This window comes from Myxocyprinus asiaticus, chromosome 4 (genome assembly GCF_019703515.2).
Source record: "Myxocyprinus asiaticus isolate MX2 ecotype Aquarium Trade chromosome 4, UBuf_Myxa_2, whole genome shotgun sequence".
Classification (NCBI taxonomy): domain Eukaryota; kingdom Metazoa; phylum Chordata; class Actinopteri; order Cypriniformes; family Catostomidae; genus Myxocyprinus; species Myxocyprinus asiaticus.
The window spans coordinates 6,242,501-6,256,394 of record NC_059347.1 but is presented as its reverse complement, the minus strand read 5'-3'; the positions used below and the strand labels follow the sequence as shown (position 1 = coordinate 6,256,394).

At 39.0% G+C, this 13,894-nt stretch overlaps 1 protein-coding gene across 4 annotated transcripts in view; it reads left to right on the top strand.

Annotated features, from left to right (window-relative positions):
- The window catches only part of mapkapk5 (MAPK activated protein kinase 5), a 112,527-nt gene that overhangs the window by 24,454 nt on the left and 74,179 nt on the right, over positions 1 to 13,894 (top strand). For all 4 annotated transcript variants that reach the window (XR_007896295.1, XM_051689581.1, XM_051689580.1 and 1 more), the window contains exons 3-5: positions 871 to 946; positions 2,305 to 2,402; positions 2,504 to 2,612. Coding sequence is in view for 3 of the 4 variants with exons in the window: in XM_051689581.1 (XP_051545541.1) it covers positions 871 to 946; positions 2,305 to 2,402; positions 2,504 to 2,612 (283 nt within the window). In the remaining variant the exon portion in view is untranslated. The remainder of the gene's footprint in view (positions 1 to 870; positions 947 to 2,304; positions 2,403 to 2,503; positions 2,613 to 13,894) is intronic.

The window sequence follows — 13,894 nt, the reverse complement described above, 5'->3', positions numbered from 1 at the left end:
TACCCAGACCCCCTAAACCACTTTCTCTTAACCCCTTAAGCGGTGTAAGGAAATCAGCATTCTCATTTACATGATGTTTCAGAATGCCACTTTCCGCAAAAACCCTGGAATAAATCGTTTTCTTAAGTGCATGCAAACATGGTCACTGTCACTAAAAAATTCCTTTGTTTGTTTAGAATGACCCTCCTATACCCGCCTCAACAACGTTACTCAACCAGTGGTGTGAGTTTTTGATGGGACTATCTGATGGTTTGAACAACAGCAGACAAGGGGTGTATTCGGAAACTGTTTTGAAAATATAATTTTTGCAATTCCGTTCGGTGGCACTAGTGTTGCAAAAATTACATACTTCAGAAACCCATGTACAGTATAATTAGGCTGCATTATATCGATGTGACCCCTATAAGAAGTGTTTCATAAGGACATGTAAATATTAAGCTCATCTCTTTACCAACGGATATTCAACAAATAAATAGGCAAAATAACTGTAACCTCTTATCACACAAAACAATCAAAGTAAGAAACATTAGAAGCAAGAAGGGCTCTGATACAGAGCGGCACAAAACAACATATACAAAAAGAGAAAACCTGTTCATGTGAAACTCGGCACAAATATAGCTTCCTACATCTATATCTATCATTGAATCAGCATATAAAGCTGTGTATTTTTTTTTTAATAAAAAATTTAATCAGAGTGATGATTAATAACAATTCATTTTTTTCCACTCCTTTTTAAAGGATGAGATATGTGACAATGACTTTGCAGAAAATTACACCTGCAGATGTTAAAATGACAAAAAAAAAAAGGAAAAAATAAATTTTTTTTAGAATGTACTATTCTTGAATGTAGAATTTTTTTTTTTTCTCCAGGGTATGTGTGAAGAAGTCAACACAAGAACGATTTGCTCTTAAGATCTTGATCGACAGACCGAAAGCTCGCAATGAGGTAGTGTGCACCATATGAATGGTTTGGTTTCTTTTATTTGAAGTATTTGCATTTTAGCTTGCTCACATTTGGTGTCAGGAGTTAATTATAGTAGCATTCTGTATCTGGCTTGGATTTTATTTGTCTCTGGGAAAATATTGTCAGTTCTTTTGAAGATTTAGAAATTTGTAACAGGCCCATATCTAGACTGTCAAGAATGGGGGGCAGTGACATAAATTAAACAATATAGAATAATGACAATTAGAATGCAAAGTAAATTATCCTGCCGAACTAACTTTTATTTCCAATTGCAGAGCCAGCATCTGAAGTGAATTTTGCAGTTTGAGTTCAATAACATGGTAGACATAACAGGCATAGGCCTGTTATATAGCTTATGTACAGGGCACACTAACCAGTCATGTTTTAAATTTTTCAGATCAAAGAAAATAGGGTCTACTAGGATCTTTTTAGTGTTTGGCAAGCTACTCAGAAGTGTAGCTAAGGTACCAAGTATGAAAATGAGAGTTAAACCTAAATTGACAAGCTGAAAGCTACTAGAGATGCCTAAGTCCACTACAAGCTACATGCGAGAAGTAACTTGCTTCATTTAAGCTACTTCCTATTATTTATAAAATACTAATCAGCTGCAATTTGCAGTGTTGGTTTCAGTTGTTTCAACGTAGATTTTCCACTTCATCCAGCCCTATATTTATTCTCTAAAGCTGCTCATCAGCCCGTCACTGAGAAACCGCTCCAAATGATTCAGCACGTCAGTTAGATGTCCCAATGATTCAAACTGAACCACTAACAAACCAATTCAGACCCTTTTGCTAACCCGTTTGAACAATTCACTGAAAAGAACAAACTTAAACTAATGTTTCAAAGCAATCAGACATCTCTTATTCTGAATCAGAACAGATGGCAGAACAGATGAGTATAACGGATAGACTACGTGTTCAAAGTTTTCTGATTTATGAGTAATATTTACAAAGAATATTTTTATTTCTATTTCTGCTATTGGCAACCTCTTTTTGTCTTAATGTTTTATTGCCATATTTATGAGTTATGGTTTTGTTAACTGTCCAAAAAAATAAAGTCAGTCAGGTCAAGAATTTAACCCAGGTCTCTGATACCCTGAATGAAAATTCTACCACTGTACTATAGTCACAATTATAATGTGTGTAAACTTGTATTAATCACTTATGCAATGTTTATGTAGTATAACAGTCATTTTTAACTGTGGTTCTGATGATTTAATGCAGGCTAATAGAAAAAAAAAATGCATACAAATTAACCCCCTAGATCCGGTCCTGTTTTAGACTATTTAGAATGTCTCTTATTGCAGCTTTAAAAGTTATCTGCTTTGATTTTATTTGTAGGTGAGACTTCATATGATGTGTGCCTCTCACCCCAACATTGTTAAGATAATTGAGGTGTATGCCAACAGCGTACAGTTTCCACATGAAACCAGTCCAAGGTAGATAGTCCAACTTGTGCACAACACAGAGTTGCCTATATGTGAATATTCAAAGTTCCCTAAAAAAATATGTATTCAACTATTCTGTACTTGTATCTCAGGGCAAGGTTATTGATTGTCATGGAGATGATGGAAGGTGGTGAGCTGTTCCACAGGATCAGCCAGCACAAGCACTTTACAGAGAAGATGGCCAGTCAGGTCACAAAACAGGTACAGCATGTACAGTTCATAACCATTGCTGCAGGCCCTCAGAGCTTAAATTAAGCATGAATCCTACTCTATAGGACTAGTTACATGACTTTCAACAGAGACACAGCTTTCTGAATCTGGATTCAACATTGTGTTGCAGTAGGCCCCTGTAATCTCCTTATTTCATGGAAACATTGATTTTAGTACTAACTACAGCTCTGTGCTAATTTTGTCTAACACTATACAGTATATCACCAACTCAATGAAAAATAGGGCTTTCATGAATTCTCATAGTTGGCTAGTTATCCAGAAAAGTTGTCACCTAGTCGGCAGGTCAATGTTAATCTTATGTAAATTACTCATGATACACTGTGCAGTATCAGCGGTCTTTTTCTCTGGCACAGAATGCCTTGAATCTGTGTGTGACGTCAGGAGATTATCAGGGTGTTTTGAAGTGCTGTGTTGAACCCAGCATCAGAAAGTGGTGTATCTATCGAAGGTCATAGATAGGTAGAGGTGTAAGGTACGGGATTTTCATGGTATGATAACTGTCACAAAATACCACAGTTTCACGATATTAACCCTAGAACGCATCTATAACGTCACCCCTCCTAAATGCATATGTGGTCAAAAAAGGTGAAATCTAGATGCTAATTCTTGATTAAAAAAAAAAAAAAAAATTGTAGTTTTAAGGAAAATTAACACTAATGATAATTTTATTAGTAATTACACATTTTAATCAGTTAATATATATTTTATTTAATTCTGAAGAGTTTCAGACACATTGAAAATTGAGTAGGAGTTTTGGGTGAGTACAAAAAAGGCTGTTTAACAGAAATATGAGCGATTTCCATGTTTGGTGGTAAAACATGAAATGTCTCAACTCTACCCACACAAACACATACAAATAAGTGCAATGGACTAGGTTAAAATGTTTTTAACAACAAAAACTGTGATAAACTTGAAAAATTACAACCTTATTTACTCTATATTGTCGAATGACACTATATTTCTATATTATGTAATTAAATTTGTTGTTCAGACTGGTAAGGCGCACTTAAAAAAAGAAATGTTTCAGGTTCAAATACACTAAGAAGTGGTCCAGGAGCTTTGACCACTGTGCCCTTGCCGTGAACAAGGCATCTAACCTCAGGCTGCTCCATGAGGACTGTCCCTGTAATGGGTGGGTGTAATGTGAACGGCAAGCTCTGTGCACTTTGCTAGTTTTTAATTCTTTTGTTTCATAAACTGGTGAGATTCTATACACTCTGTTTCATAACTGTTATATGAAGACAATATGTCAAAGAATTCAAAATCCTCGGGCTCTGGAGACATTAAAACACACTTACGTGCTCAAGCTGATACCCCTGACAAGGCTGCTGACCAGGGACTCAATTTGGATGGCGCGGCAGGAGAAATTCATCGTCAACTGTCGAGCATGTCTGTAATGCTGATGAAGGTCGTAGCGGACTTGGAGGAACTTGTTGTAATAAGTCGATCGATTATGGCCATGGAGGCGAAATTCACTGAGTTGGTTACAAGAATCGGGGGACGTCGAGAAACGGATCGATTATCTGGAGTCATCGGAGAGGGAATTAGCTGCTAACCCGCTAGCGACCGAGGCAGATTTGCAGTGTGTCTGGGAAAAGTTGGAGGACCTTGAGAATCGTAATCGGCGAAACAACGTCCAAATTGTTGGAATTCCTGAGATCTAAGAAGGCAGAGATATGGTGAAATTCCTAGACGAGCTCTACCCCAGTCTGCTCGACATAACAGGCCATAAGCTGGAAATTGAGCAAGCTCACAGGGTCCCGGCTCGGAGATCCGCTGAAGGAGACAGGCCCGAGCAATTCTGGCCAAATTTCTGAGATCATCCAATAAAGATCTTGTGTTACGCAAGGCGAGGAGTAAAGGAAAGCTTTCTTGGAAGAAACACAACATTTTCTTGCTCCTAGACTTTGCAAATTCAACAAGAGAGAAACTTGATCGATTCAAAGAATGCAAGAAACTCTTACATTAACGGAAAGTCGCTTTTGCACTGATGTACCTGGCCAAATTGGGAATAGATACTAAGGATGGCTGCAAAATATATACATGCCCACAGCAAGCAATGTCCTTCATAAAGTCAATGGAGTAAGTCATTGTGTGATACGTTGCAGCCGACTGGGCCTGACTCACTGAACATTCACTTGACTGTCCAAAGGAAACTGAGCGCCTTTTTTGTTTCTTTTTGTGCTGGTTCTGCCTAGCGGCTGGAGTTTGTTTTATGCAATAACACTCCTTCGGGACAGTTTGTGGATGAATCTGCGCGTTCTTTGTGCTTATGCCTCCTATTGGCTGGAGTTTGTTTTGTGGAATACTTCTTGCTGGACATTAGAGTGATTGGGTCATTTGTTGCACTCATGTAACAGTCAAATGAGCCAGCTTGTTGAACATTCGTTTGACTGCACGAGGAAACTGAATTTTTTTTTTTTTTTTGTGCTGGTTCCGCTAGTGGCTGGAGCTTGTTTTGTGGAGGAACACACCTTTGGGACAGTTATGTGGATGAATCTACACACTCTTTGTGCTTATGCCTCCTATTGGCTGGAGTTTGTTTTATAGATGATTTTCTGTTGTGTAATTCTGTCTCATAAATTTGTATAGAAGCACCGGACTTGAGCAATCCGACGGCAAAGTTGCCGCGGGGGCTCTCGTAGGTGTACATGAGTTTAGAGGGATGTTAATGCGCACTTTTTTTTTTTTCTGGGGGATTTTTTTGTTGCTTTAGGGGGCTTACACACTTTTGCTTCACTATGATCAAGGACTGAGTCCATCAAAAGTCTCCTCCCAATATTATATCATGAGGGGTGCCAACAGCTTGCAACATCCCTTCAAGGTCTATAAAAAAGCCCTGATCATTAGCGTTAGGTGTGTAACTATTAGCTAAAATCAACTTTTGCCCCTGAATTTCTTTTAAAACAATAATGACTCTTCCTAATTTATCTTTAATCTGTTTGAGACATTTGAATTGTAGATGCTTACTTATCAGTGTAATGACTCCCCTGCTCTTTCTTGAGCCAGCACTAAAGAAATATCATATTTCTTACTCTTAAAAAATAAATAACCTTCCTTCTTTTTATGGGGTGCCCCAACCCATTCACATTCCATTTGGAGAGAGATAACCTTCTCATATTAACATTTGACACATTGATTTAATAATAAGAAAAGATTTTGTGTCAAAAACAAGATTATACAGACCATATTCCCCATTATTGCAACAATCAAACCCCGAACTTCCCCCAGATCAAAACAAACAGAAAAAGAAAAACGTGTGCATTAATCCCGCACACGACAGCGCCAACCGGCGTCAATCCCTCTAAACTCGAACAGTCCATGTACGCATACGAGAGCCCCCACGACACTTTGCCATCGGATTGCTCAAGTCCGGTGCTTCTGCACAAATTTTGTAAGGCAAAATTACATAACAGAAAATACTTTGTATAACAGACCCCAGCCAACAGGCAGAATAAACACAAACAACATGTAGATTCATTCACAGAACTGTCTTGAAGGTGTGTTCCTCCACAAAACAAATTCCAGCTGAAATAAAGCCATTCAGTTTCCTCGGACAGACAAACAATTGTTCAGTGAGCCAGCTGTTATGAGTACAGCAGATGACAAAATCATTCTAATGTCCCTTAAAAATACTCCACAAAAACAAACTTCAGCCAACAGGAGGCATAAGCACAAAGAACAAACAGATTCATCCACCACTGTCCCAAGGCAGTGTTTTTCCACAAAACAAGCTCCATCTGCTAGACGGAACCAGCACAAAAAGAAAACAAAACCGGCATCCCGGTTCCTCGGATGATCAAGTGTGTATTGAGCGAGTCAAATTCACTTGGAGGCCGCGTAAAAAAAAATACACCATGACTTACTCAGTCCGTCAACTTTATAAAAGACGTCATTTATGTGAGCATTTAGATATTTGCGGTCATCCATAGTGTCCATTCTGAATCTAGCTGGGAACTTCAGTATAAAAACGATCTTTTGTCAATGCAAAAGTTTCTTGAAGTAAGTGTCATTCCACAAAACGAACTCCAGCCGCTAGGCGGAGCCAACGCAAAAAGAAACAAAAATGGCGCCCAGCTTCCTCAGACAATCGAGTCACTGAACAGCGAGTCAGTCCACTAATATAAGAAACGTCAAATGGCCTACTCACTCCAATGTATTTATGAAGGAGAGTGTCTGTTTTGGACATGTAAATACTTTGCTGCCGTCCTCTGTGTCTATTCTCAGTTTGGTCGGAAACATCAGTGCAAAAGCGATCTTCCATTGATGTAAGAGATTCTTACATTCCTTGAACCGATCGCGTTTCTCTTTTGTCGAATTCGCAAAGTCCAGGAACAAGAAAATATTGTGATTCTTCCAAGAAAGCTTTCCTTTGCTCCTTGTCTGGCGCAACACGAGCTCTTTATCGGATGATCTCACAAATTTGGCCAGAATTGATCAGGGCCTGTCTCCCTCAGCCGATCTCCGAGCCGTGACTTTGTGAGCTCGCTCGATTTCCAGTTTATGGCCTGTTATTTCGAGCAGACTCGGGAAGAGCTTGTGAAGGAATTTCACCATATCTCTGCCTTCATGCTCAGGAATTCCAACAATCCGTATGTTATTCCTTCGGCTCATATTTTCTAAATATTCCAGTTTTGCAGGTCTATTTTGGACGCGGGCAGATTAGTGGATAATTCCCTTTCCGATGACTCCAGATAATCGATTCCTTTCTCAATATCTGCCACTCTTTTGACCAACTCAGAGAATTTTGTTTCCATCGCCTTAATCGATCGACATATTACAGCGAGATCCTCCACATCAGCAACAACCTTCGTCAGCATCACCGAGATGTTGGAAAGTTGACGTTGAATTTCTTCTCCCGACGTGCCTTCCAACTCGAGTCCCCGGCTCGCAGTCCTGTGAGAGGCCTCAGCTTGAACACTTAAGTGTCTTTTAATGTCTCCAGAGTCTGAGGATTTTGACTTCTTTGCCATGTTTACCTCAAAGTACAAGTATGTAACTGTGAAGCTGTATCGAATCTCACCGGATTATAACATGAAAATAATTATAAAACTAGCAAAAAACTCAGAGCTTGCAATCACACGTCTGCTTCTTGCATGGTGGCATCGAGCATGTAAGTGTCTTTTAATATTTCCAGAGCCCAAGGATTTTGAATTATTTGACATACTGTCTTCCTAGAACAGTTAAGAATCAGAGTGTATTGAATCTCACCGGTTTATAACACAAAAAATATTAAAACTAGCAAAGTGCGCAGAGCTCGTCTTTCACACGTCCGAACCTCACATGGCGCCACACGACTCCCCATCCATGATTTTTTTAATGGATAATTCCAAATGTTTTCCATCATTTTCACAGATAAAATTAGCCAGAAAAAAAAATAAAGAATTCCATTCGAAACTACCACGTGAGTTTTCATTTCCTTCTTCACGTGAAATATGCTGCTTCTCTCTCACTCTGTGTGCTTGACTCCAAAAGTCATATGTGTTATGTGTAAAGAAGGAAAAAGGGATATTGAGTTTTGTCTGTAGCGTTCTGAATCGTGGAGTCTGAATCATGTGTGTATATACATACATTTATATAATACAGTCACATCTAGTGCGTGAGGTAAATTAAGATTAATTAAAATGCCAGAGTCTCAAACTTTCTTTATTTTAGCTTTATTGTAGTACTCTGATGGAGGGTAAATTTCCTTTGACACTTCCTGTGAAGTGATGTATCAGTGTACACTTATTCCCTATGCCGTTTGGAGTGCCCTTCTATCTGAAGATATACGCTCCCTTCAGATTGGAATCTCACTTAACCTCTTATACTCTGCAGGATTTTTGGGCTGCCGCCTGACATTTTTCACACTCAAATTTAAAAGCTCCCTGCTCATGCATACAGTGGATTAATTTAATAAAAATGGTCTCATTTTACAGATAACCCCCTATATTTTAAGAAATTATTGCAATAATAAATAACATTGTATATGTTTACAATTTTATGAAAAACAGTTTTTTTTTGTTTTTTTTATTAATCTTTTTTATGTCTGAAGTTTAAAAGCATGCCATTTCAGTTCTGTGTCCTCTTCTGTGTGTTCTACAAGCTTAAAGACTTGTTATTCCACTGGATGGCAAGTACTAGAAAAAAATATTTGTTTTCCCCCATCACCTTCTGGCATATTATACTGATCTGAAATGTAGGTGGTGCTCTAACGCATTTTAGCCTTTAACCATAGACAAAAGTCACTCCTCATTTGCATAAAGTTAAACTTCTCTCAACTTTGTTGTGTTTCTCGCAACGCCCACATCTAGTCGCCAGAGGTCACTGTTGCTTGTGTCGCCGGAAGTCTCCAGCTGTCATTGAAAATTAATGAGAACTAGTCACTTTGTCGCTGCATGATCGGAGGCAGTCCTCCAGCCCCTGGCAGATGGAACGCCCCGCCGCGTTTTCAGTGGACGGTAGGGGTCTCCCCCGCCCCAGGCAGCGGTTCTCCCGCTCCAAGCATTTGGCCAGGAGCCCCTCCCCGCTCGCGGTCGGCGGTCCTCTCTTGACCCCACCACGTTTTAGCGGCCGGTAGGGGTCTCCTCCGCCCCTGGCAGCGGCCCTGACCGTTCCAGGCGGTCGGCTAGGAGCCCCTTCTCCGCTCTCAGGCGGCCGGGCTCCTCCGTCCCCCGGCGGATGGCCACAGCTGCTCCATTGTGGTGGATGGAAGTGGCGAGGACTCTACTATGGCGCATCCCTCCTCCTTCCCGGGTTTCGGCACCAGTGTAACAAAGGATAAATGTTGGGAAAGGAGGCGGCGAAAATCGGCATAACAATATAAATAATATTTAATGGTTAACTTAAACAAAAAGACACAAACATAAACACATGCAGGGCAGCTGCCCATAACACACTCTCTCTCTCTCTCGAACTGCCTCCTCCGATCACCTTTATCCCTCTCGAGGGCTTGATTAGCCTGATTAGGGGCCGGGTGTGCAGCATCACGACCCGGCCCCGTCCTCCTCCCCTGGCACAATCAGAATCTGTAGTTTGAGAAATAGACGCCTCACATGTCCTCAGCTGACAACTTCATTGAATTGTACCCGCTCAACCCCACTTTCATGTACAACAGTAAAGAGAAGACTCAGGGGTGCAGGCCTTATGGGAAGAGTTGCAAAGAAAAAGCCACTTTTGAAACAGAAAAGCAAAAAGAAAAGGTTAGAGTGGGCAAAGAAACACAGACACTTGACAATGGATAATTGGAAAAGAGTGTTATGGATCTTAACCACATTGAGCTTTTGTGGGATCAGCTAGACTGTAAGGTGCGTGAGAAGTGCCTGACAAGACAGCCACATCTATGACAAGTGCTACAGGAAGTGTGGGGTGGAGTATCTGGACAAACTGACAACTAGAATGCCAAGGATCTGCAAAGCTGTCATTGCTGCACATTGAGGATTTTTTGATAAACTCTTTAAAGTAGTTCTGGAAAAATAGTAATTTATCACATTATTAAAGTCCTGACTATACATTGTGATCAGTTGAATGACACTTTGGTGAATAAAAGTACCAATTTCTTTCCATAAGAGCAAAATCTGTACATTATTCCAAACTTTTGGCCACCAGTGTAGATAGATAGATAATATAAATTTTCTTACCCTCTTTCATTGTGAATAAATCATTATTTCTGTATGACCATGAAAGGAAACTTTGCTTGTTGTATTTATTGATTTTTCTACTTACAATTTATTTATTTTTGGGACATCCTAGGACGTAAGGTCATCCTAGGACGAAAATCAGGCAAACAAGGTGATTAGCGGGGGACAGATGTAACACAGTGTTCCAACTGTACCCACAACATAAAAAATATGGTTGCCAATGCTCCTTGAGTTTTGTTACCTTTTTTTTTTTTTTAAATGTCCCGGGGTAGTGTTACAAAAACACTCCTTGTCTTCAAACACTAATTGTAGAAAATAGGAATGAAGTTTGCAGGTTTTTGGCATTTATTTTATTAGTAGACAGATAAAGGTATCTCATTTGAAAAAATGGCATGTTTATTCTGTTCTTTATTTGTGCAGTACAGCAGAAAGTGTTACAACTGTACTCTGTGTTCCCTAGTATTAAGCACATTGTACTGTTGCGCTGCACTTTATTAAATAAATGCATTGAAAAACAGTCAGCCCATTGTAACATTGCATCAGTGCTGGAACTCCCTATATGCAGTATACACAAGTTGTGTAGGACCCATGATCCTCCAGGGGGCCCCCATGCTGTTGAAGATGTTATAAGTAGCCAAGTACTGGTATTTGTTGCCATACAAACAGGAGAGCTGCATCCAAAAATTGGAAATTGCTGCCTTTGGAGGCTGTATATGGAGGTAGGGTGAAAATAAGGTGCCTTTTTAAACTGTACTGAGACCAGTTTCTTTAAGAGTTTCTTTCATTCAAAAACGCTACCTGTTAAGCTGTTAACTGATTGCAGCAAAGCAGCACAACCATAAGAGAAAAAAAAAGTATACAACATTCAAATATAAATGTAATGTGCACAGTAGAGGAGGGGGTTGGGGGGTTATTATAAATATTATAGGGCTGTGAATCGATTACATTTTATTAACTAAGTAATCACACATTTTCCTGTGATTAATCGTAATTAAATTATGGTACATGATACATTACAACAAACAACTGACCCAGCAGACTGGCCTTTTGTTCCTTTTCCCTTTTTTTTAATTTATTTTTTTTATTGAAAATTGGCTTCTTATACACCATTGACCAATTGTCAGTATATAAAATGGTAAATACTAATGTTCTGTAGAATTAACTCACTGTATATTGTTTGTTCACTATGAAACTGCTCTTTGAGACAGGCTTGAGGGGTGGAGGGGGATCGTTTTGTTATAGACACATTGACAGGGCCCCCCACACATAGTTTTGCTTAGGGCCCCCAAAAGGCTAGGACCGGCACTGCATTGCATGTAAGCGCTTAAATCTGTTTGCTGAGTGTGACAGAAAGCATGAACTTAACGTTAGTCTAACTCTAAACCTAATGAGTCATTACAAATCATGTAAAACTGTATTGTATCTGGTGTTTTTTTTTTTTTTTCTTTAAAGGGGGTCTATATTATCATATAAACTGTGTTTTCACTTACATTCATCTCCATAAATTCCATAGGATGATTCTCAATTTTAAAGTGCTTCAGGTTTAAATTGTTATCTGCCTGTGCCGACACTTTTTGTGAGAGACCTTACAGATTGGATAACTGGGAAGCATTGATGGTGCCTACAAGTGGGGCTTTAAAGGGATAGTTCACCCTAAAAATGAAAATTCTCTCATCATTTAATCACCCTCATTCCATCCCAGATGTGTATGACTTTTTGTTATGCAGAACACAAACAAACATTATTTGAAGAGTATCTAATATCTGTTGGTCCTCACAATGCAAGTGAATGGTGGCCAGAACTTTAAATCTTCAAAAATCACAAAGACAGTATAAAAGTAATCCATGAGACTCTAGCAGTTCGATCCATATATTCTGAAGTGATATGATAGGTGTGGGTGAGAAACAGATCAACATTTAAAGTCACCATAAATTTAAAATTGACAATTCTTATTTTCGTATTGGATATTGCTGTTTTTCATTATTAACGATTAATCTGTGCATGTTACTTATTTTAAATGGTTTGCCCTCTTAATCTTTAATCAAAAAATACAACTTACATTGATCAACTCAATAAAAAACAAACTAAGAAGAATGTAAAAGTGAAAGTAAAGGTTCGTAGTAAAAAAAGAACTTTCTTTCTCACCCACACTTATCATATCGCTTCTGAAGATATGTATTTAACCACTGCAGTCTTATGGATTCATTTTATGCTGATTTGTTATTTTTGGAGATTCAGATTTAAAATAAATTTGATTCTAATATATGACACAGAACAAAGCATAAAATATATGTACAGAATCAACCATTATCCCCCTTTAAGCCCCATTAATTCCCCACCCCCCACCTCCCAACCCCCAACAGATATCCTTGTGGTCAAAGCCTGAGTTACACACATATAAACACAAAAAATCTAATAAAAAAAACAAAAACAAAAAAAAAAAAAACAAATAGAGAAAATGAAAGAGGAAAAATTCCACAAAGGATACAAGTTACAATTTTGACCATAATCATGTTTCTCTCCACATGGTTCTCACTGAAGGCCTTCCAGAAAGGTCAAGTACTTGTCCCATTTCTTACCATACACATCTAATCTGCCAAGCTGTCTGTATGACATCTTTTCAAAAGCTGCCACCCTGCCCAATTCAGTGAACCATTCTTGAAATGAGGGGGTGCCTTTTGACTGCCCTTTTAAGAATTATCTGTCTGCCAATCATTACACTAGTTTGGACCCATCTTTTTTTATATTCGTCACCTACTTTAATAACCGCCCCATCGCCCAATATACATAGTCTTGGGCAGAATGAAATAAAGCCTCACAGATAAATTTCTGGACTCTTAGCCAGAATTCTTGGATGTTAGCACAGAACCACAGAGCATGGGCTATGTCTCCATCCTCCAACTGACATCGCCAGCAGATAGGTGTGTCTTTTAAACCAAGCCTAAACAATCTAGAGGGAGTTCAGTAGATATTATGGAAAATCTTAAACTGAATAAGGCGTACCCTTGCTTATATTTTTAAATGATATCAAAGCTCCGTTTTCATGAAGGTCAAAAAGTGTAGCCACACCCCTCTCCCATCCATTCTTTCCAGCAAAAGGGGGTCTTATTAATACATAATTTGGGGTTCAGCCATATACTTAAGGAAACATTTTGGTAAGTATCAAAATTTACCATAAGGGAAACCTTTGTCCATACTGAATGTAAGTGAGAAATAATGGGATGCATTTTTACTTCTCTAGGCAATTTAATAGAAATACTTTGCAATGGTGAGACTGGGGCAAGGACCACTTGTTCAATATTGTACCAGGGAGGGGCGCTCTCTCTGGTGGAAGATACCAATGGGCCAAGTGTCTAAGATTAAAAGCATAGCATAGTAATAAAACAAAATTTTGGGGAGGCCCAAACCTCCTTTGTCAATTGGTCTATGTAACTTACTGAAATGTAACTGAGGCCCTTTACCATTCCAAATAAAAGACTTTGATATTCTATCAAATTGTTTAAAATAAGAAAGAAGAACTTCCAGAGGGAGAGACTGCAGTAGATAACTGGATTTGGGGATACATTTCATTTTTATAACATTGACCTTCCCAGCCATAGACAGATGTAGTGAAGCCCACCTATCAACATCACA